Source organism: Pseudorca crassidens, chromosome 10, assembly GCF_039906515.1.
Source record: "Pseudorca crassidens isolate mPseCra1 chromosome 10, mPseCra1.hap1, whole genome shotgun sequence".
Classification (NCBI taxonomy): domain Eukaryota; kingdom Metazoa; phylum Chordata; class Mammalia; order Artiodactyla; family Delphinidae; genus Pseudorca; species Pseudorca crassidens.
The window spans coordinates 29127352-29151447 of NC_090305.1; the positions used below are offsets into that span (position 1 = coordinate 29127352).

The 24096-nt window shown below is 34.5% G+C and overlaps 1 protein-coding gene across 1 annotated transcript in view; it reads right to left on the reverse strand.

Annotated features, from left to right (window-relative positions):
• CD2AP (CD2 associated protein) overlaps positions 1 to 24096 on the reverse strand; it is a 104369-nt gene that overhangs the window by 19494 nt on the left and 60779 nt on the right. Inside the window, exons 6-11 of the mRNA XM_067752745.1 lie at positions 16358 to 16545; positions 14161 to 14239; positions 13677 to 13771; positions 10837 to 10941; positions 9381 to 9417; positions 8167 to 8229 (exon numbers count right to left, since the gene is read on the reverse strand). Of these exons, the coding sequence (XP_067608846.1) occupies positions 8167 to 8229; positions 9381 to 9417; positions 10837 to 10941; positions 13677 to 13771; positions 14161 to 14239; positions 16358 to 16545 (567 nt within the window). The remainder of the gene's footprint in view (positions 1 to 8166; positions 8230 to 9380; positions 9418 to 10836; positions 10942 to 13676; positions 13772 to 14160; positions 14240 to 16357; positions 16546 to 24096) is intronic.

Below are 24096 nucleotides of genomic sequence, written 5' to 3' on the forward strand. Positions count from 1 at the left end.
TTTACTCTAAGCAGAGAACAATATTATCTAGACTTATATCTAGATCACTTTCTGAAACTGAAGTATAGAGAACTAAAAATGAGTAGGAACTCTAGTGCCATCTAATGTACTTATTTAAAAATAATCATTATGACAAAAAAAATTTTTTAAGAGAAACTGAGGCTAGATTGATTAGTCACAGATGAAAAAATTACAGGCTTATATTTATAACTCTTATCATTGTATTAGGAATTTTATTAGTACCATTTCATTTAATAATTCTATGAAATAGATAAGAAAATATGCTGGGAAAAAAAGATTAAGGACAATGTCATGCCATGTTAATAAAAACAATTTTATCACCAAAAAGGCATAGTTCTATACATAATGACATACTTAGTTCCTGATCTTTCAGGTACTAAGAATGGGTATTAAATTTGACACGTGTGCACACATATGAGATATTCATGATACAGCAGTCAGCAAAAATATATTATAAGGCATATATGCAAAAATAAGAAAGCTCCCAAGAGCAATACTGAGTGCTTTTCAAGATTTACTAGGTCTTTGAAAAGAATGTCTATCACAGGACCACAAATAATTTCATGAGATTTCTTATCAATCAGAAACCAGTAATTATGAATCTTGAACAAACACTGAAGGCCAGGGGCTTCCCTGGTGGCATAGTGGTTAAGAATCCACCTGCCAATGCAGGGGACACGGGTTCGAGCTCTGGTCTGGGAAGATCTCACATGCCAAGGAGCAACTAAGCCCAACAAAGAGTAGCCCCTGCTTGCTGCAACTAGAGAAAACCCGCGCGCAGCAACCAAGACCCAACAGCAGCCAAATGAATAAATAAATTTTAAAAAAAGAAAGTACTTGGCAAAAACCAAACAGCAGTCAAAACGGATAAAAGGCCAAATTTAAAACAAAACAAAACAAAAAAACACTGAAGGCCAGGGGTAAGCCCCTTGTTAAAAATATCTGATTTTATCTAACAACAATGAAAATACAAAATGCTGTTGTTTCAGTTTTATCATTTATGTACAGCTTCCTTGGATCATTTGAAAATATAGCTTAGTCTTTTAAACCCTCATCATCATTTGGTACAAAAATCCATCTCTATATGGCTTCAAACTGTACAAGCACATCACGTAATTACACCACCAGAAGTGAAAGCCAACTCCCCAATTCTAACTATAAGCTGATAGAGCCATCATTATCAGAATTATAACAGTTAACCAAACTTATTTCTAGAAAATATTAAAAGAAAGATATTTTAGATAAATCAGGGAAAATGTTAAATGATAAATAGAAGTTCACTGATTAAATGAATATACTTCTTTAACAGATATGTAAATAACAGCTTGTGGAATTCCCTGGTGGGCCAATGGTTAGGACTCTGTTTTCCACTGCAGAGGGCATGGGTTCGATCCCTGGTCTGGGAATTAAGATCCGGCATACTGTGAGTCGCAGCCAAATAAATAAATAAATAACAGCTTGAAATCAATTCAATTCCTATAGGTTAGTCTAAAACAAAAGAACACATTCAATACTGCTGGAAATCAAAGGTGACAAAAATAAGATTCACCATTCCAGGTATATCCATAACTAAACCAACTACTACTATATGTTGACTTATTATATAACTAATATATGATGGCAATGTGTTTGAGTACTAGATTTATTTATTTTTATTGAGGTTACATTTACGTAACATAAAATTAACCATTTTAAAGTGAACAACTCAGTGCCATTTAGTACATTCACAATGTTATGCAACCACCACCTCTATCTAGTTCCAAAACCCTTTCATCACCCCGAAAGAAAATTCTGTTCCCACTAATCAGCTACTCCCCATTCCCTCCTCTACCAGGGCCACAAGGGGTCCAATTTCTCCACATCCTTGCCAATACTTGTTATTTTCAGTTTTTATTATTATTACAGACATCCTAGTGGGTGTGAAGTGGTAGTTCAATGTGGTCCTGGTTTGCATTTCTAATGACTGATGATGAACATCTTGCCATATGCTTGGTAGACATTTAGAAAAATTCTATTTCAGTTCTTTGCACATTTTTTGATTGGATTGTTTATCTTTCTGTTGGTGAGCTATAATAGTTCTTTATATATTCCAGATACTGGACCCTTTTCACACTTCAGATATTGGATATAGGGCTTGTAAATATTTTCTCCCATTCTGTAGTTTGTCTTTTTACTTCCTTGATAATATCCTTTGCTGTACAAAAGTTTTTAATTTTTAATAAAATCCAATTTAACTATTTTTCTTTTGTTTCTGCGCTTTTGGTGTCATAGCTAAGAACCCACTGCCAAACCCAAGACCATGAAGAATTACCCCTATATTTTTTCCTAAAAGTTTTAGTTTTATACCTCTTATATTTAGGTGAATGATCAATTTTTAGTAAAATTTTGTATATGGTATGAGGCAGGGGTTCAACTTTTTTCTTTTACATGTGGATATCCAACTGTGCATAGAATTTAAGTTTAGCTAGAGACTGGCCAAAAAAACAAAAGGAAATTTGGATTTAAGGAAAACATTCTTATGTTAGCTATCCAAATGCCCAAAAGAAGATATATGTAAGATACAGATGTTATGATAACTTAACATACAGAAAATTATAAGCATATAAAGAAATTTTTTATTAAAACAACAAAAATATATGACAGTTAACAAAATACAGCAAAATAACAAATATGCCCTATCTTATTTACTACAAAATATAGCAATACATTACTAACACTATACATACTAGGTTAATCCATTCCTTAATTCAGATTAGGGTTAGTTCCCTGCTGCATGAATAAGAATTTAAAAATAAGTAATAATACTGGTACTAAAGCATGAATGATTACAAGTCCATAAATTCTGACTAAAAAGTCAAATATTCCATTCTTTATCACTGGTCGTTTGGAGATACATTAGAGAAAAACACAGTACTATGCAAAAAGTAGCAAGTATGTTCTTAACTGAATCTATTTTCCTAATATTTTAGAAAAATTCAGGACAAAAAAAAATCTACCCATATTTATCTCACTGAAGTGACTTAAACTGTAATATAATGTATTTTCAAAAGCCTAAGTACAAAGTTCAAGAAGTTATCATCACAGGAACAACTGAGTAACCAGCACTCCGGCCAAGAACTGAACCGTAGCCACATTAAGTTCCTTCCCCTCATGCCTCTTCCCAGTCACTACCTCAATGCTCCCATCCAAAGGTATCTTCTAACACTATAGATCACTTTTGAATATTTTAATTTTACACCACTGAAATCATAATATGCTGCTGTGTGAAACTCTATCTCATTCATTTGTTGCTACGCTATATATATAGTATCCTGGCATATGAATATACTTCAATTTTTTTATCCATATAACTACTGATGGACGTTTGTGTTGTTTCCAATTGACGGTCAGTGTAAATAATACTAGATAAACTTTCTTATTTGAGTCTTTTGGTGTACATACGGAACACACATTTCTTGTGAGTATATAATTAGGAGTAAAAGTGCTGGGTAACAGGGTATATAGATTTATTCAACTTTAGTTCTCAAGAGTAGATAAAACAGTTTACATTCCCACCTACAGTGTATAAGAGTTCTGAGAATCTGTAACCTCACCAACATTTCGTATTGTTAGTCTTTTTAAAAATTTCACCCATTTTGGTGAGAATCTTACTTTGGTTTAAAATTATATTCCCTTGCTGAGTAATGAATTTGAATAACTTTTACATACATTGGTAAGAATGAAGCAGGCTACTGAAAGGTATGTCCAAGAAAGTCTTCCCCCAAAGCAGGAGAAACACTTGTGCTCCAAACTGTTGCTATCATTACTCTCCTGAGGGGCAACATGCATGGCAAGCACTCGAGGTACCTCTGAGGAAACAGTGAGAATGACACTGCTAAGCAGATTTGAGAAAACCCATGTGGTGGCTTGGACAGCGAGTAGACAGTGAGGATTTAAACTCCATTCTTATGACTTGGGAAAGTATCCCATGAAATAATGGGGCGTCACCTAAGAATCAAGGGCAATAGGGTGATTTGTTTCATGTTTTCTACTAGCTCTTTTTTAATCCTCCTCAATACGGCAGGGCTTTTCAAGGACATACTCTCTGAAACTGAGATCAAAAGAGAGAGAAAAGTAATGAACGCACACACTGGTGGCATACACCGTTTCTCCTGTAAGAAGGCTTAAGGCTCCTCAAAGTGGCCCTAGCCATGGTTTGAAAAAGCTCTGTTGACTCTGGAACAAGAGAGAGATAAACCTATGTTTATTTTTAAAGAAATAATTTAATCTATGTCAATAATATTCAGACCCTCTGACCCTGAACTGACAGTGGCTCTCTCCCCCAATGCCCATTAATAGGCAATGCCTGTCACTTTTCTTATTTCTTGCACCAGATCTATTAAAGCCATGTCAGGTTAATGAGAACATTTTGACAATATTAAGAATTGCTTCCCTTGTTATATTTGTCTTGTTTCACTTATTTAAAAACTGCTTACATTTGCACACCTAAACTTTGAAATCAACACTTTATAGTTTTAAAATCTTTCAAGTGAAGAGTTTTGGTGGTGGTGTTAAGATTTAGAAATAAGGGGAAAAAGGTCTTTTCTATTTACTCACATATTTACCACTTCTGGCATTCTTCATTACTTTGTATACATCCAAATGCCAAAACAGCATCATTTTCCTTCTGCCAAAACGAACCTCTGTTAACATTCCCTGTGTAGTACATACAGGTCTACTAGTAAAGAATTCTCTCTGATTTTATCTGAAAGTTTTCGTTTTGCCTCCATTGCCTGAAAAGTATTTTTGCCAGGTAGAGAATTCAAGGTTGACAATTATTTTCTTGCAGACTTTATGTTTTTCTCTTTATCACTGCTTTTCATAGAATTTATGATGATGTGCCTTAAGGTGATTTCCTTTATGTTTTTTCTGCTTGGAGTTCACTGAGCTCCTTGGATCTGTGGGCTTAAAATTTGCACCAAATCTAAAGATTTTTCAACCATTATTTCTTCACATATTTTTTCTGTCCCCTCTCTTCATTTCCTCAGGGACTCCATTTACACGTAAAACTGCTTGATATTGTCACTGAGGTCACTGAGGCGTTGTTCATTTTTTTCTAGTCTTTTTTCTATATATTTTTAGATAGCTTCTATTGCTATGTCTTCCAGTTCACTAATATTTCCTTCTGTAGTCTCCAAACTGCTGGTAATTCCATCCAGTGTCTTTCATTTCAGCTGCTGTATTCTTCGTCTGCAAAATTTCAATTTGGGTCTTTTTTATATTTTCCATTTCTCTCACCATCATGTTTGTGCTTTCTTCTACTTTACTGAACACATGGGCTACATTTATAATAGCTATTTTAATGTTCTTTCTGCTATTTCCATCATTTCTTGATATTTCTGGGTCTGTTTAAATTGACTGACTTCTCTTTTGGTTGCTATTTTCTTGCTTCTTTCCATGTCTGATAATTTTTGATCAGATAATGGGCATTGTGAATTCTATCCTCTTGGGTGCTAGATTTTGTTATATTATAATGTAAAGCATTCTGGAATTAGACTGATCTGTTTCCAAGGTAGGCCTTTAGTCTAAGCTGATACACCCTTTTATGGACTTCAATGCATTATGAGGTCTTGTGGCTCATGGGAACATGAACTATTTGTGAGTTCCAGAAACTGTTTCAGCAAATGTCTTCCAGCAGTTATTTCTCCAGCTATGGAAAATTTCCTTTCACAGGTATGTAATTCAGTACTCGGCCAAAGCCTCATGGTAAGCCCTGTAGAGCTCTCTCAGTACTCTACGCAGTTCCTTCCATTCTGGCACTCTGTCCCACAAACTATAGCTGCCTTGGCCTCCCTAAACTCCTATTACCTCAACTCTCTATGAATACTGGGCTCTGTTTGGCTTTCTCCTTTCTGCTGCCTGAAAACTGCTTCTAGACAATAAGCTAGGGGTAATTTTAGGGTTTGCCTCATTGATTTCAGTGATAACAGTCCTATGCTACCTGTTGTCTGATGTCTAAAACCACTGTTGTATGTATTTTGTCCAGTTTTCTAATTGTCTAACTCAGGGGGACAAATTCAGTCCCTGACACTTCATCATGACCAGGATTTTGAGCAAATAAATGTAATACAAATGCATTACCTTCCATTTTATTTATAAGATCAACTGACTGATTTCAGGGAATATAAGAAGCCATATTCTTAATTTTAACAAAACCCTTACCTACTTGATGAAGGGGACTATAAAAGAAATATCATAATGAAGATAATAAAGCCAGTAACATACTTCTTACATTTGGTTCTATGTATCTTTGTATGATGAGTTTTTCATGTAGGAGATATTATAACCAAGTACCAAAATAAACTGATCCAAGACTTGGACCTAACAACAGCTATATCACAAAGGACTAATCTGAGATCAAGAAATACCTTTATTAAATATAAATTGTTTTTGCATCTAAATTTAAAAATCTCAAATGCAAAAACAAGGGGAGTTGGGGATATAAAAACTTTCCATGATGAGCACAGATCATGAGAGAGATAAAGCTATGAAGGTGTATGATATTCAGAGTCAAGAGTGTGGTTGCTACATTTAGTGAATGAAAAGAGTAGAAGATGATACCAAAAATGTACTGAATAATTTGGGATCAGTTCCTGCCAACACCAAATGCTGACCAGGATGTGGAGCAACAGGAACTCTCATTCTTTGCTGGTAGGAATGCAAAATGGTGCAGACACTTTGGAAGACAATTTAGCAATTTCTTACAAAACTAAACATACTCTTACCATATGAACAAGCAATTACATTCCTTGGTATTTACCCAAGTGAACTGAAAACTTATGTACACACAAAAAGTATGCAAGGTTTATAGCAGCATTATTCATAACTGCCAAAGCCTGAAAGCAACCAAGATGTCCTTCAGTAAGTGAATGGATAAACTGTGATACATCTGGACACTGCAATATTAATCAACATTGAAAAGAAATGAGCTATTAAGCCATGAAAATACATGGATAAACCTTAAATGCATATTACAAAGTGAAAGAAGACAATGTGTAAAAGCTACATAGTGTATGACTCCAACTCTATGACATTCTGAAAAAGCAAAACTATGGAGAAAATAAAAAGATCAGTGGCTGTCAGGGGTTGGGGGAAGAGAGGGATGAAAGCACAGAACATAGGAATTTTAAAGAGATGAGACTATTCTGTATGATATTACAATTATACATTAGTCCAAACTCATGAAATGTACAACCCCATAAGTGACCCCTAATGTACACTATGGACTCTGAATGGTAATGGTGTGTCAATGGAGGTGCGCTGACTGTAACAAGTGTACCACTATCATGCAGGATGCTGACAGTGGGGGAGGCTGTGCATGTGTGGGGCAGCAAGAATACGGGAACTCTGTACTTTCTGCTCAGTTTTGCTGTGAACCTGAAACTTCTGAAAAACAGTCTCTAAAAAATGAATCTGAAATAGAAGCCAGACAAGGAACTAAAATGAGAGAATACAGTAACACTTTAAGCAAGAGACAAGGACAGGAAGTAGAAACAACAAAGGCAGTAGAAACAAAAGTATTCTGCAACAGTATTCAAGTTTTTACAAGAATATATAACCTAATCTATTAGATACAGCCACTGCAGATCTTTGTGTACAAAGAGAAGGAGGTGTTAACAATAACAAGTAATGTTTTTAAACAAAATACATATGTTGGAATACCTTTCCAAGTTTATATGACAAATATATGCAGTGAAAATTAAATAATACATAATAAATCACTTACATGTTTTAAGTAAGAACTCACTCTTATACCTAAGAAAAAAATTTTAAATGTATTTCAACTTGGACACTATGAAAATAATAAGAGTATAACTGTTTAATGCTTAGTTTTCTTACACATTATTTGAAATAACATTAAATACTACATCCTTACTGAGGTGATGGTGTAACTTTTTCATGAATGTAAACTGGTATCAGTTTGAGTAAAAATCTTAATTTCCTATTGATCTTGACAAACTCCCTCTTTGAAATCCCCAAGCACTACATAGTAAATAATGAACACTTGTTAAAAATCAGTGTGAATGACTCAGTGTGGAGATATGTTTTTCTTTACACTGACAATGAAAGGAATTATTTTTCTGACAGTAGAAGAATCTGCCTCACCTTTTTCTTCAGGCTTTGTAGGAAAATACTTCTTCTCTGCACCTGTCAGCTCAGGCTTTGGAGCTGAGGGGAAAAAAACGTTAATACATTAAAAAAAAAAAAAAAGTTTTAGAGCACAAAGATAATTATACTCCTAAAAAGCAAAGGTTTAAAAAATAACATCAGATGAAAATATGGTTTAAAAGACTGAACAATATACCAGAATCACTGAGCTCAACATATAATCCTGCACCTGCCACGATCACCTTAGTAAGTGATAGCTCTGTGGTCTCAGTTCCTTCCTTATCAAATGAAGGAGTTCACATTCTCTACAATACCACTGTCCAGTAGAACTTGCTGTGATGATGGAAATATTCTGTTTTTGTGTGGTTCAATACTGTCCATTGAGACTTGAAATGCTGCTACTGCAACTACAGAATTAACTTTTTTATTTTATTTAATTTTAATTAATTTTAAAAGCCCAGTATGACTAGTGGCTAAAAAGGCTCCAATACCAACTTCCATAAAAATTACTTTTAACTTATCCTTGCTCTCAGATAAGGTTAGCAAACACAAAGCTGAAACTATGGAGGAGGGAAGGACTTGCATTATTCTAAAAAAAGAGCAAATCTTTCAAGGAAAACAAAAATTGGACAGCACTTTTAAAAATCAGAAATCAAGGGCTAGAACTTATAGAAATAGAGTCAGATGACAAAACTCTAACTCTGGAAAACTCTTCTAGGGACTCCATCATTTATTCCACTGTTTAAAAAGGAAAAACTAAACTCTTCTAGTTTGCTTAAGCCTTATCACACTCTCTGAAGGAAGAGTATATAAAAAAAATCAGTATTTGTTTGCAGCATTAAAAAATGGATTGCATCTGAAAAGGCAGAATAACTTATTAACTAGGTAAATATAGTGTCTTCTTTTTTAATATATTGTTTTCTATAGATTTAAGCTTAGTCAATTTTCTTAACTCAAAATGCCATATAACAAAAATATCTAAATTATTTTCAAGATTCCTATTTTATACAGTTTGTACTTTAAAAAAAATACTGACAGATATTAATACACGTGAACATTCAATTTTTATATATTTTTAAAAATTATACATAGCACCATAATATTTAATTTTTGCTAAAAGAAAATAAATGATTTACAGGAGACCCAATTTCACCATTCTAGAACTTAAAAATATGAAAAATAGCCATCTGAATAATCTGTTTCGTACTTACCTGGACCCTTCGCAGGTGGTGGTGGTTTCTTTGGTTTCTATTAAAATAATAATTGTGAAAACAGTAAAACACTTACATTTATAGTTATAGTTAAAGTAAACTCTGATCATAAATGATCTAAGTTACATAAACATCTCTCCTCATCCCATCCCTGTCAAAAATTATAAAATCATAAGATTCAAACAACTCCACAAAAGGTCACAGATGAAAAATATATTCTATTAGAACAAATGCCTCTTTGATAAAATTCAAATATTTCAAAAATATCACTGAGTTAGATAAATTTAAAAAAATCTTAATGATGAGCAAAAATATTCTCTCCTGCCTTCCCTATTTTAAGATTCCTATGCACCATTTTACCACTCTTTAACAGCTGAGTTTTTTTGTCGGGGGGAAGGAGGGGTGGCAGGGAAAGGGAGAGAGAAAGAGACTTTGTTTAAAAAGAACAGGAGTAGCAAATAAATATATCTAGCTTTCACCCTTGGTTATTCAGCACTCTCAAAAAGAAGATTAAAGGCAAAGGTCTGTTTTTCAGTTTATTAAAATTCTCTTGGGTTTACTCATTCACTCATTTTTGCCTTAAAAAACTTGAGACACATTTCTAAGTATGTGAATTTCGTTTTTCCAAATTAAAAAATAACTGATAATCAATATTGCATAAACACCTAATAAAAACCAAAAAAAGAAAATGTGTTTATTAACAAGAATATAAAAATAAAGCACACCCGAAGGCTGTTGAATTAATACTGAACGAAATCTAGCAAAGGAAGAATCTCAGAGAGTGTAAGCCTTCGTACATTATCCTCTTGTAATTTACTTTAAATGAAAGACTGCAAAGGTTAGAGATTTCTGCATTGACTTAAATCAAATATAGTAGACTGTCTTGCTGGGGTGTGTCTGTTCTCTGTATAACTCTTTCCCTCTAATTTAAAAACTCAATTAGATTCATCCCTCCATAGGCGATCAAGCTGTAGAAAAGCAAAAGATCACTGATGAATGACTCAGTGTCACTTTATTCACTGTGAGACATGAGATAGATGTATTAAATCCTGTAAGCAGGCAAAGCCTTCTCACTCTCCCAAAAATGCAGTGACAGAGTAATAGTAATCAACAGTACCTTAAAATAAAAATTTCCAACAAAATTAAATAAAAATATAATTTTTCTTACAGTCAAGTGCTAATTTGTCTAAATAGTATGGGCAGCCTTTTTTCTTTTAATTATAATAAAGTAATAAAGACTAGGTTAATTTTTAGTTAGGGGGAAAGGAAAACAGGAATAAAGCACAGAACTGATACATTGTTTTGTTTTACCATAATTCAGATAACTTTCACCTGATTATATAAATCTGAAATCCCCTCAGAAAATTATTGTTACTATGTAAAAAACTTGTTTTTTAAGAAATATTGGCAAAAGGTTTTTTTAAATTATTATCATCACTGAAAAAGAAAAGCTTACAGGAAAGTCCTTATCCAGTTCATTTATCTGAACAGCAAAATTGTCTGGAAATACTCCTTCTTTACCATTAAGTTCACCCTTCCACCAGCCAGCTTCTCCAGTCTCCTAAACCGCAAAATGAAGAATAAAGATAATAGTGGTTATCTCTAAATAAGAAAAAAGTTAGCAACAAAATAGGAAAATACTGAATTTCACTGTTGCTACAAGGAAAAATAAAGACCTAACAGACTTTGAGGTCCTCCTAAAAAAATATATTGCCCACACATTACTTCAAGCAGCAGTTATAAAATTAAGTTTAATTTCTTAATTAGTCAAATAATTTAAAAATTCAGGGGACTTTCCCAGTGGGTCAGTCGGTAAGACTCCACACTCCCAATGCAGGGGGCCTGGGTTCGATCCCTGGTCAGAGAACTAGATCCTGCAAGCATGCTGCAACTAAGAGTCTGCATGCCTCAATTAAGAAATCCGCATGTCGCAATTAAGAAGCCTGTATGCCACAACTAAAGATCCCACATGCCACAATGAAGTTCCTGCATGCTGCAGTGAAGATCCCGTGTGCCACAACTAAGACCCAGGGCAGCCATAAATAAATAAACAAACAAATAATTTTTTTAAAAATTCAGTTTACAAGGATAAAAAAGAGAGGGAAGAGAAAGGAAAAGGAAGTAGAAGAGGAGGGTGGTGACAGAATATAAATTTCCAAACTGTATCTTAACATTCTTTTCAACACTTTACACACCAAAAATTAATCACATTATTCATTTGCTTTAGAAGTTAACAGAATCTTCTACAATTCCTTCCAAATACCCTTCCATGAGAAATTAGTTGTTATCAATCCAATCTCCATGTGTATTAAAAATTATATGCACTGGGGGGGACTGGTCAAGATGACAGAGTAAGCAGACCCTGAGCTCACCCTCTCCAAAATTAAAACTATTTACAGTAGAGCAACTATCAATGCGAATGACTAGCAGAAAAAATTTTCCACAATTAAAGATATAAAGAAGGAACCACAATGAAACAGGCTGGAGGGGCAGAGAGACAGTATAATCAAGACCCACACCCCTGGGGAGGTCATGCACAAAGGTCAGGATAATCACAACTGCAACACCTAACAAGTGTTGGGGAAGATGTGGAGAAAAGAGAACCCTCGTGCACTTTTGGTAGGAATGTAAATTTGTGCAGCTGCTATGTAAAACAGAATGGAGACCTCTCAAAAATTAAAAATAGAACTATCGTATGATCCAGCAACTCTAATTCTTCGTATTTTTCCAAAAACAAAAACACTAATTTGAAAAGATATGCACCTTTATGTTCACGGCAGCATTCTTTACAATAGCCCAGATACGTAATATGTAAGCAACTTAAATATCCATCAGTAAGCATCTTAAATAAAGATGTGTTTCATATATATAAAATGTACATTACCATGTATATATGCATGTGTGTGTGTGTATATATATATATATATATTATTTATTTATTTATTTATTTACGTGGTACGCGGGCCTCTCACTGTTGTGGCCTCTCCCGTTGTGGAGCACAGGCTCCGGACGTGCAGGCTCAGCGGCCATGGCTCACGGGCCCAGCCACTCTGTGGCATGTGGGATCTTCCCAGACCGGGGCACGAACCCGTGTCCCCTGCATCGGCAGGCAGACTCTCAACCACTGCACCACCAGGGAAGCCCTATATATATGTTTTATAAGTATATAACGTATATTACAATGTAATATGACTGACACAGAAAAGAATAAAATGTTGCCATTTGTGACAACATGCATGGACCTCAAGGGTATTATGCTAAGTGAAATAAGACAGAAAGACAAATACCATCTCACTTATATGGTGGAATCTATAAAACAAAAGGAATGAACAAACATAATAAAACAGAAATAGGCTCACAGATACAGAAAACATACCGGTGGTTGGCAGAGGAGAAGAGGTTGGGAGGGATGAGTAAAAGAGGTGAAGGAGCTTAAGAGGTACAAATTTCCAGTTACAAAATAAATGAGTCACAGGGATGAAATGTACAACATTGGGAGCATAGTCAATAATATTGCAATAACTTTGTCTGGTGACAGATGGTAACTAGAAATAACAGATGTATAGAAATATCAAACCACTATGTTGTACAGTTGGAACTAACATAGTGTGGTAGGTCAATTATATTTCAATGAAAAAACTTCTTTTAATTACATACACTAAACAATCTGTTAAGTCAATTTAAAACAATGGGAGAAATTTCAAAAATTACTTTAAAGGGATATAGCAAAAACAAATACTTTAATATTTCTCTATTACAGTTATTACAGGACTCTGCCCACACCCCAATACTGTAGGGTTTTCTTTTTCCTTAATTTATTCCAAGTTATAAAACTACCTCATTCTTTGAAATAGCTGCATCATTTTCCATAGTATGACATTTCATAACCATTTATATATTGATGGACATTTAAGTTGTTTCCCTATTTTTCTTCTTTTTCTTTTTATATTACAAACACTACAATGAACATTAGATGGGCAAAAAAATGCAATGAGGTAAAACAGGAAATGAGAACAGAACCCTGGCGGGGGCGGGGGGTGGTGTGGTTAGAGAAAAAACACAACTTGATGGTAAAAATAATTTCCAATACATCAATTATAACAAAGACAGACAATAAACGTTTGCTTAAAAAACCTTTCTGATCACTTACTACGTGCCAGGTTCTCAGGTCACAGAAATAAACAAGACAAAGTCACAGCCTTTCTAGAGCTTACATTCTAGTGGGAATGCGAGACTACTGAAAAATATTTCTATGAATAAATTAAGTGATTCACTGAAAACTGAGAAAAGTCTTACCTTACTTATCAACTGTATTATCTCCCCTTCTTTAAAAGTAAGTTCATCTTCATTAGTACCCGCATAGGCAAACAACGTTCTACAATATTCTTTAGCTAAAATGAAAATAATGAAGCTTCTATAAATTGGTTCTTTCAGCAAATACTTATTAAGCCTCTATTTTGTCTAAAGAAATGTACACTAGAAGGTTCTAGAGATGATTTCAATAATTTTGGCCAATACTATATGTTGAATTAAGTAACAATTTCATTAATCATTCATTCAAATAGTTACTACATGCCTACTATGTTCTAGGCACAGTTCTAACTGTATCAGATACATCAGTGTACAAAGCATACAAAAATCCTTGACCTCATGGTGCTTACATCTAGGAGGATTTAACACTCCGATGAAGTAGTACAATGTAACAAACGTCTTCAACAAATCTAATAATATATTTGAGCATGCTTCATTCTTAATATGAAAATTTCATTCAAACACTTACCTTTAATTTTACTTTCAGTGTCTGTTTTTGTTACCTCCACACTCTGAGTTTTGGATCCTAGTGACTGTGTGATTAAGGGCTAGAATAGAAAGGATGGTGTCAATTATTTTAAGTTAGAACAAAGCTAATAATGTTAAACAAAATTTCCATTAACAATTATCTAGCTCTCCCTAATGGTACTTATAGCCAGGTTAGTAATGTGACTGAAAACTGCCATGAAAAAGATAAATATCTGAAAAACTACTTAAATGATAGCCCAGAACGTCTAGTTTTTAAAACTCCCTATCTTAAGGATAATAAACATACTCTGATACCCATAATACTGTGATTTATTTTAGAACCTCTAAAATAAATAAAAATAGCATTTGAAAATTTACCACATACCAATCTCTGAGCTAATAAGCACTTTACATACATTGTAACTTAATCCTTAGAACAATCTGCATAAAGTAGGCACTATCATCCACTCCTTTCATGGGTTAGGAGGCAGAAGTCTGACTAGACTAGAAGTCTGACTCCAGAAGGTGGACTCTTAAAACAACTGCATTAAACTTCCTTACAATGAGGCAGAGTATAAAATAAAGTCTTTATACTTACTGCTGCTATCAGAATGAAAACATTTAGGTAATGTTACAACCCTTTGTAACAATATATAGTCTAGTAGGCAATTTTCCATTGTAATTGACTACAGGAAGTCCTTCATCTTGTACTAGTGTTTCCTTGAGTTCTGCCCTTAGAAGTAACACTACATTTGACCCTGGATTTCATTAGTTAAAAATCTGAACATACTGCTAATTTACCTATCATTCTGTGTTCTAGTTATCTTTTAAGATGCTCACTTTAATTTCTCCTAATTTTAACCATCATATCTTCCAATCTGGTCCTACAAACATAGCAAATGTGCTCCCTACTTTATCAATTCCTACATCAGTGATCAAAGAAAGCCTTCCAAGGCCATCCTATACGGTAACCCTGAGACTACTCTCATTAACAACAACTCTTTAGTGGACATTAAAAATGGCAAATGAAAGATTACTGGTGTGATCATTAATCAAATAAAGTTATTCAATATAATCATAAGCTTCAGAGTTAGAAAGCGACCCCAGATCATCTAGCTTAATGTCCCTCATAATGCAGACATTGCTTCTAGACATTCCTAGCTATTACATGACTATACAGCACTATTCCAACAACAAGAACTCTAATCTCTACCTTTAAAACCAAGAATTAATTAATAATCTTAATGCCAGACAGTCACAGAGCTAGAAGAGGGCAGGACAGAAAGTACAAGTTCTCTTTCCTGAACCCAAATTATTATTACATGAGAAAATATGTAACAAGCTGGGAAAGGAAAAAAAAAATGTTGAAACTAACCATTTTAGGAGAAAACATCAGAATATATTTCACCAACCAAAACAGTCTTCTAAGTGAAATGTAACTAAAAAAGGCAAGTAAATACTAAAATATTTTAAAATCTTACGAGTTAAATAAGACATACAAATGAGCACTACAAGGGAAACAATGCTTTAAAAGTTAAGGGACAAGCCACCTATGTGAAGTACTCAATCTAATCTCCAAGGTGTTAACACCAGGAAGACTATATTCTAAAGATTGTAGCTATTTCCCCCACAACAGAAACTTAACAGTTTATTTTAAAATCTCTTATTAGTATGGTACATTCACTTTGATTTACTTCACAACGCCAGTGAAATGCTAATAAAAAATAAAGTTCTCCATACATCTAGGGCTAGCGATTAGGTTTCACCATTGCTGACAATCCAGAGTAAAGTTAAGCGGTGCCTAATTAACTTAATATCTCACTGAGAATTCACTTTAAAATGGCCCATTTTAAGCCTACATCAAATTGAAAGAAAAACATATAATTTTAGCTTTAAAAGGAAAACAAAAACTTGCCTTTTCTATTTTTACACTATAACTAAAAATTCTAAAGTTTCCACTAAGAAAAGTTTGTGTAAAATTTACCCCCCAAAATCCAATTTTATAAGAATCAAACATAAACATTAAAGTAAGTCACTTAAACTTGAAAACAGTTTCTCACAGCCTTCTCATTCATAATCTATTATTGGCAATCTCAAAAAAGAAAAGGTAACAGAGTTGCAAACTAACTTTTACATTTTAAGAAAAGCTTAATGAGAGAATGAATGGGGTTAATCTAAGGAAAGCTCATCATTACTACCTTCTCTGGTTTTTTCTCTTCTGTTTCACTACTGGATGTTCTTGTCCTAAGTTTCACAGAGCCTTCTTTAAATATATCTCCAAATCCAACTCCTCGGATTTTCTTTGGCTGGGTAACTGATCCAGGTGCAGTTTCGTTCCCATTTCCCGGAGAAGGTAAAGGTGAGGTAGACCCAGTCAAAACAGTTTCTGAAAGGATAATTTGTTTTTAAAGAATGACACCTAAAATCACAAAAACCTTGACATTCCCCTTCCACAGTATTTATATTCTATACCTCCTAATAAAAAATGGTATAATATGGTATAAAATGGTATAAAAATAATAAAATGACTGAGTATTAAAATATCCCAAAGAATAAGATGCACTTTATACTGATTTTTTTTAATGCTGTTTAAAACAATTTTAGGTATTCCTAGTTAGTAAAATGCTAATCAGAAAACCAGGAAAGCACAGTATACCAGGTCCTTAAGAAGAGCATATCAAAATTTACAGCTCTTGCACAAACATGAAGTAATGTAAGACAGAAACATTAAAGAGATAAAGTTAATCATTTAAAAAAGTTACATGACCCAAACTGATCAAAATTAGGGTGATTTTCTGAATATAAAAACTGGTAATATTAGCAAGTTTTTGTTTTAAAAAGTCCACAGTTCAAGGCCTGTCATTTTAACTCAGGGATGAAGTAATTAATAATCTAAGAAAAAAGTTCTAGAGTAATCATCCAAGAAGATTCCAGAAACATTTCAGAATGAGGGCTGAGGGGTAGGGAAAAATACATGATTTCAGTTCATTTAATTAAGCAGTCTGTTGAAGTTTAATGGTTAAGAACAACAGAGGAAATATTAAAAATGGTAGTTACCATTTACTCAGAGCTTAATCTGTGCCAGCTATTTGCTGAGCACTATACATGAATTATACCTAATTTACATAATCACCTACAGGCTTAACATTAAGCACTATTATTCCTCATTTTCAAAACAAGTAAAATGGGCAGTTATTCAGAACTTTCCCAAGGCCATACAAGTAGTAACAAAGCCAACATTTGAACTGAATTCCAGATGACCCCAAAACCAGTCCTAAATATTTTAACATAATGACTCAGACAACAAAAGCCTCTAATCACACATTTGAAACTATCTGAGAATAAGTTAACAGAAACTACTTTTATGAACTTAAGAAATGCAATGCTAACAAGTACAGTGATCTACCCTAACCATTTGCAACGTTAGCCCAAGCCACATATATTTTTGGTGATATATTTTTAAATAAATTTTACTCAAAGAAAGTTTACATACAATAAAATGAACCCATTTTTAAATGGATATTACAATAATTTTTGACAAATGTATGCACCATGTAACCACAATAATCCAGATACAGAATATCCCTGTCACCCTGAAAAGGACACTTACACACGATCCCAGTCAATTCTTACTACCCTCAAGTCTCAAGAAACTTCAGATCTTCATTCCGTCAGTATAGATATGTCCTTTTTAAAAGTTTCATATAAATTAAACATACAGCACATAAGTCTTTTGTGTCTCCTACTTTTGCTAAGTATAATATGTGTTCCATGCATCAACACTTCATTCCTTTTTATCACTAATAGGTATTCCATCAGACAGGTATATCACTATTTACCTACCATTAAGAACATCAGCTGGTTCTTCATAGATGAACTTTATCCAATTTAGAAAGTCCCCTTCTGTTGCTATTATGAAGAGTTTTTATCGTAAGTGTTGAATACGTAAAAATCTTTCTGCATCTACTGAGATGACCATATGGTTTTTCTCCTTTAAACTTTTTAATATGTTAGATTATATCAACTTTTGAATGCATAGAATAAACCGCATTAGTCATAATGTATTAACATTTATATATTTTGCTAGATTTGATGTGCTAATATTTTGTTGAGGATTTCTGTGTTTATCTTCATGACATAAAGTGTTATAATTCCTAAAGTCATACAGACCTAAGAAATCTGAAAGAATTTGTGGAAGATTAAATGCTTGACAGAATTCAGGAGTGAAAACCACATAGAGAATTTTCTTTGTGTGAAGATTTTTTTCCTCTTTTTAACATCTTTATTGGAGTATAATTGCTTTACAGTGTTGTGTTAGTTTCTGCTGTATAACAAAGTGAATCAGCTATACGTATACATATATCCCCATATCCCCTCCCTCAAATCCTCCTTATCCCATTCCTCTAGGTGGTCGCAAAGCACCAAGCTGATCTCCCTATGACATGCAGCTCTTCCCACTAGCTATCTATTTTACATTTGGTAGTGTATATGTGTCAGTGCTAGTCTCTCATTTCATTCCAGCTTACCCTTCCCCCTCCCCATGTCCTCAAGTTCATTCTCTACGTCTGTGTCTTTATTCCTATCCTGCCCCTACATTCATCAGAACCTTTTTTTTTTTTAGATTCCGTATATATGTTAGCATATGGTATTTGTTTTTCTCTTTCTGAACTTACTTAACTATATGAAAGACTCTAGGTCCATCCACCTCCCTACAAATAACTAAATTTCGTTTCTTTTTATGGCTGAGTAATACTCCATTGTATATATGTACCACAACTTCTTTATCCATTCATCTGTTGATAGACACTTAGGCTGCTTCCATGTGCTGGCTACTGTAAATAGTGCTGCAAAGAACATTGTGGTACATGACTCTTTTTGAATTATGGTTTTCTCAGCGTATATGCCCAGTAGTGGGATTGCGGGGTCATACGGTAGTTCTATTTTTAGTTTTTAAGGAACCTCCATACTGTTCTCCATAGTGGCTTTATCAATTTACATTCCCACCAACAGTGCAAGAGGGTTCCCTTTTCTCCACACCCTCTCCAACATTTATTGTTTGTAGGCTTTTTGATGATGGCCATTCTGACCACTGTGAGATGATAACTCATTGTAGTTTTGATTTGCATTTCTCTAATGATTAGTGATGTTGAGCATCTTTCCATGTGTTTATTGGCAATCTGTATATCTTCTTTGGAGAAATGTCTATTTAGGTCTTCTGCCCATTTTTGCGTTGTATTGTTTTTTTTGATATTGAGCTGCATGACCTGCTTGTATATTTTGGAGATTAATCCTTTGTCAGTTGCTTTGTTTGCAAATATTTTCTCCCATTCTGAGGGTTTTTTTTTTTTTTGTCTTTTTATGGTGCCCTTTGCTGTGCAAAAGCTTTTAAGTTTCATTAGGTCCCATTTGCTTATTTTTGTTTTTATTTCCATTTCTCTAGGAGGTGGGTCAAAAAGGACCTTGCTGTGATTTATGTCAGAGTGTTCTGCCTATGCTTTCCTCTAAGAATTTTACAGTGCCTGGCCTTATATTTAGGTCTTTAATCCATTTTGAGTTTATTTTTGTGTATGGTGTTAGGGAGTATTGTAATTTTGTTCTTTTACATGTAGCTGTCCAGTTTTCCTAGCACCACTTACTGAAGAGGCTGCCTTTTCTCCATTGTATATTCTTGCCTCCTTTAACAAAAATAAGGTAACCGTATGTGCATGGGGTTATCCCTGGGCTTTCTATCTTGTTCCACTGATCTATATTTCTGTTTCTGTGCCTTGATTACTGTAGTTTTGTAGTATAGTCTGAAGTCCAGGAGCCTGATTCCTCCAGTTCTGTTTTTCTTTCTCAAGATTGTTTTGGCTATTAGGTGTCTTTTGTGTTTCCAGACAAATTGTGAAATTTTTTGTTCTAGTTCTGTGAAAAACGCCATTGGTAGTTTGATAGGGATTGCACTGAATCTGTAGATTGCTTTGGTTGGTATAGTCATTTTTACAATGTTGATTCTTCCAATCCAAGAACATGGTATATTTCTCCATCTGTTTGTATCATCTTCAATTTCTTTCATCAGTGTCTTATACAGGTCTTTTGTCTCCTTAGGTAGGTTTATTCCTAGGTATTTTATTCTTTTTGTTGCAATGGTAAATGGGAGTGTTTCCTTAATTTCACTTTAAGATTTTTCATCATTAGTGTATAGGAATGCAAGAGATTTCTGTGCATTAATTTTGTATCCTGCTACTCTAGTAGTTTTCTGGTGGCATCATCAGGATTCTCTATGTATAGTATCACGTCATCTGCAAACAGTGACAGTTTTATTTCTTCTTTTCCGATTTGGATTCCATTTCTTTTTCTTCTCTGATTGCTGTGGCTAAAACTTCCAAAACTATCTTCAATAACAGTGATGAGAGTGGGCAACCTTGTTTTCTTCCTGATCTTAGAGGAAATGGTTTCAGTTTTTTCAGTTTTTCACCATTGAGAACGATGCTGGCTGTGGGTCTGTCATATATGGCCTTTATTATGTTGAGGTAGGTTCCCTCTATGCCTACTTTCTGGAGAGTTTTTATCATAAATGGGTATTGAATTCTGTCAAAAGCTTTTACTGAATCTATTAGATTATCATATGATTTTTCTCCTTCAATTTGTTTATATGGTGTATCACATCGATTGATTTGCCTATATTGAAGAATCCTTGCATTCCTGGGATAAACCCCACTTGATCATGGTGTATGATCCTTTTAATGTGCTGTTGGATTCTGTTTGCTAGTATTTTGTTGAGGATTTTTGCACCTATGTTCATCAGAGATATTGACCTGTAGTCTTCTTTTTTTGTGACATCTTTGTCTGGTTTTGGTATCAGGGTGATGGTGGCCTCGTAGAATGAGTTTGGGAGTGTTCCTCCCTCTACTATATTTTGGAAGAGTTTGAGAAGGATAGGTGTTAGCTCTTCGCTAAATGTTTGATAGAATTCGCCTGTGAAGCCATCTTGTCCTGAGTTTTTGTTTGTTGGAAGATTTTTAATCACAGTTTCAATTTCAGTGCTTGTGATTGGTCTGTTTATATTTTCTATTTCTTCCTGATTCAGGCTCGGAAGGTTGTGCTTTTCTAAGAATTTGTCCATTTCTTCCAGGTTGTCCATTTTATTAGCATATAATTGCTTGTAGTAATCTCTCATTATCCTTTGTATTTCTGCATTGTCAGTTGTTACTTCTCCTTTTTCATTTCTAATTCTAGTGATTTGACTCTTCTCGCTTTTTTTCTTGGTGAATCTGGCTAATGGTTTATCAATTTTGTTTATCTTCTCAAAGAATTAGCTTTTAGTTTTATTGATCTGTGCTACTGTTTCCTTCATTTCTTTTTCATTTATTTCTGATCTGATCTTTATGATTTCTTTCCTTCCTCAACTTTGGGGATTTTTGGTTCTTCTTTCTCTAATTGCTTTAGGTGTAAGGTTAGGTTATTTATTTGAGATGTTCCTTGTTTCTTGAGGTAGGATTGTACTGCTGTAAACTTCCCTCATAGAACTGCTTTTGCTGCATCCCACAGGTTTTGGGTCATCGTGTTTTCACTGTCATTTGTTTCTAGGTATTTTTTGATTTCTTCAGTGATCTCTTGGTTATTTAGTAGAGTATTGTTTAGCCTCCATGTGTTTGTATTTTTTACAGATTTTTTTCCCATAATTGGTATGTAGTCTCATAGCATTGTGGTCGGAAAGGATACTTGATACGATTTCAATTTTCTTAAATTTACCAAGGCTTGATTTGTGACCCATGATATGATCTATCCTGGACAATGTTCCATGAGCACTTGAGAAGAAAGTGTATTCTGTTGTTTTTGGATGGAATATCGTATAAATATCAATTAAGCCCATTTGTTTAATGTGTCTTTTAAAGCTTGTGTTTCCTTATTTATTTTCATTTTGGCTGATCTGTCCATTGGTGAAAGTGGGGTGTTAAAGTCCCCTACTATGATTGTGTTACTGTCGATTTTCCCTTTTATGGCTGTTAGCATTTGCCTTATGTATTGAGGTGCTCCTATTTGGGTACATCAGTATTTACAATTGTTATATCTTCTTCTTGGATTGACCCCTTGATCATTATGTAGTGTCCTTCTTTGTCTCTTGTAATAGTCTTTATTTTAAAGTCTATTTTGTGTGATATGAGAATTGCTACTCCAGCTTTCTTTTGATTTCCATTTGCATGGAGTATCTTTTTCCATCCTCTCACTTTCAGTCTTTATGCGTCCCTAGGTCTGAAGTGGGTCTCTTGTAGACAGCAGTTGTATGGGTCTTGTTTTTGTATATATTTAAGGTAATTATCAATATATATGTTCCTATGACCATTTTCTTAATTGTTTTGGGTTTTTTTTTTTTTTTTTTTGCGGTACGTGGGCCTCTCACCACTGTGGCCTCTCCCGCTACGGAGCACAGGCTCCGGACACGCAGGCTCAGCGGCCATGGCTCACGGGCCTAGCCACTCCGCGGCACGTGGGATCCTCCTGGACTGGGTCACGAACCCACGTCCCCTGCATCGGCAGGCGGACTCTCAAGCACTGCACCACCAGGGAAGCCCTGGGTTTGTTTTTGTAGGTCTTTTCCTTCTCTTGTGTTTCCTGCCTAGAGAAGTTCCTTTACCGTTTGTTGTAAAGCTGGTTTGGTGGTACTGAATTCTCTTAACTTTTGCTTATCTGTAAATTTCTCCATTGAATCTGAACAAGATCTTTGCTGGGTAGAGTAATCTTGGTTGTAGGTTTTTCCCTTTCATCATTTTAAATATGTCTTGCCACTCCCTTCTGGCTTGCAGAGTTTCTGCTGAAAGATCAGCTGTTAACCTTATGGGGATTCCCTTGTATGCTATTTGTTGCTTTTCCCTTGCTGCTTTTAATATTTTTTCTTTGTATTTAATTTTTGATAGTTTGATTACTATGTGTCTCAGCATGTTTCTCTTTGGGTTTATCCTGTATGGTACTCTCTGTGCTTCCTAGACTTGACTATTTCCCTTCCCACGTTAGGGAAGTTTTCGACTATAATCCCTTCAAATATTTTCTGAGACCGTTTTTTTTCTCTTATTCTTCTGGGACCCCTAAAATTCAAATGTTGGTGCATTTAATATTTTCCCAGAGGTCTCTGAAACTATCCTCAATTCTTTTCATTCTTTTTTTATTTATTCTGCTCCCTGGCTGTTATTTCTACCATTTTATCTTCCAGCTCACTTATCCTTTCTTCTGCTTCAATTATTCTGCTATTGATTACTTCTAGAGTATTTTTAATTTCAGTAATTGTGTTGTTCACCACTGTTTGCTCTTTAGTTCTTCTAGATCCTCGTTAAATGTTTCTTGTATTTTCTCCATTCTCTTTCTGAGATTTTAGATCACCTTTACTCTCATTACTCTGAATTCTTTTTCAGGTAGGTTGCCTATTTTGTCTTCATTTATTTGGTCTTGTAGATTTTTATGTTGCTCCTTTGTCTGTAACATATTTTTTTTGTCGTTTCTTTTTTTTTTTTGATGGGTGGTGCTATATTCCTGTCTTACTGGTTGTTTGGCCTGAGACGTCCAGCACTGGAGTTTGCAGGCAGTAAGATAGAGCTGGGTCTTGGTGCTGAGATGAGGACTTCTGGGAGACCTCACTCTAATTGGTATTCCCTGGGATCTAAGGTTCTCTGTTAGTCCAGTGGTTTAGACTCAGAGCTCCCACCACAGGAGCTTGGGCCCGACCTCTGGCCTGGGAACCAAGATCCTGCACGCTTCATTGTGTCGTTAAAAAAAAAAAAAAAAGGAAGAAAGAAAAAAAGGAGCAGTACGATATCAAAGAATAAAAAACAATAAAATAGAAAGGTAAAAAGTATATTAGGAAAAATAAAACTATAATTGAAACAACTGCAACAAGGTAAAATAAAACCACAGCAGAAAAAAGAAAAAAAGGGGGTGGGGAGGGGAGAACAAGCCAAAAGGA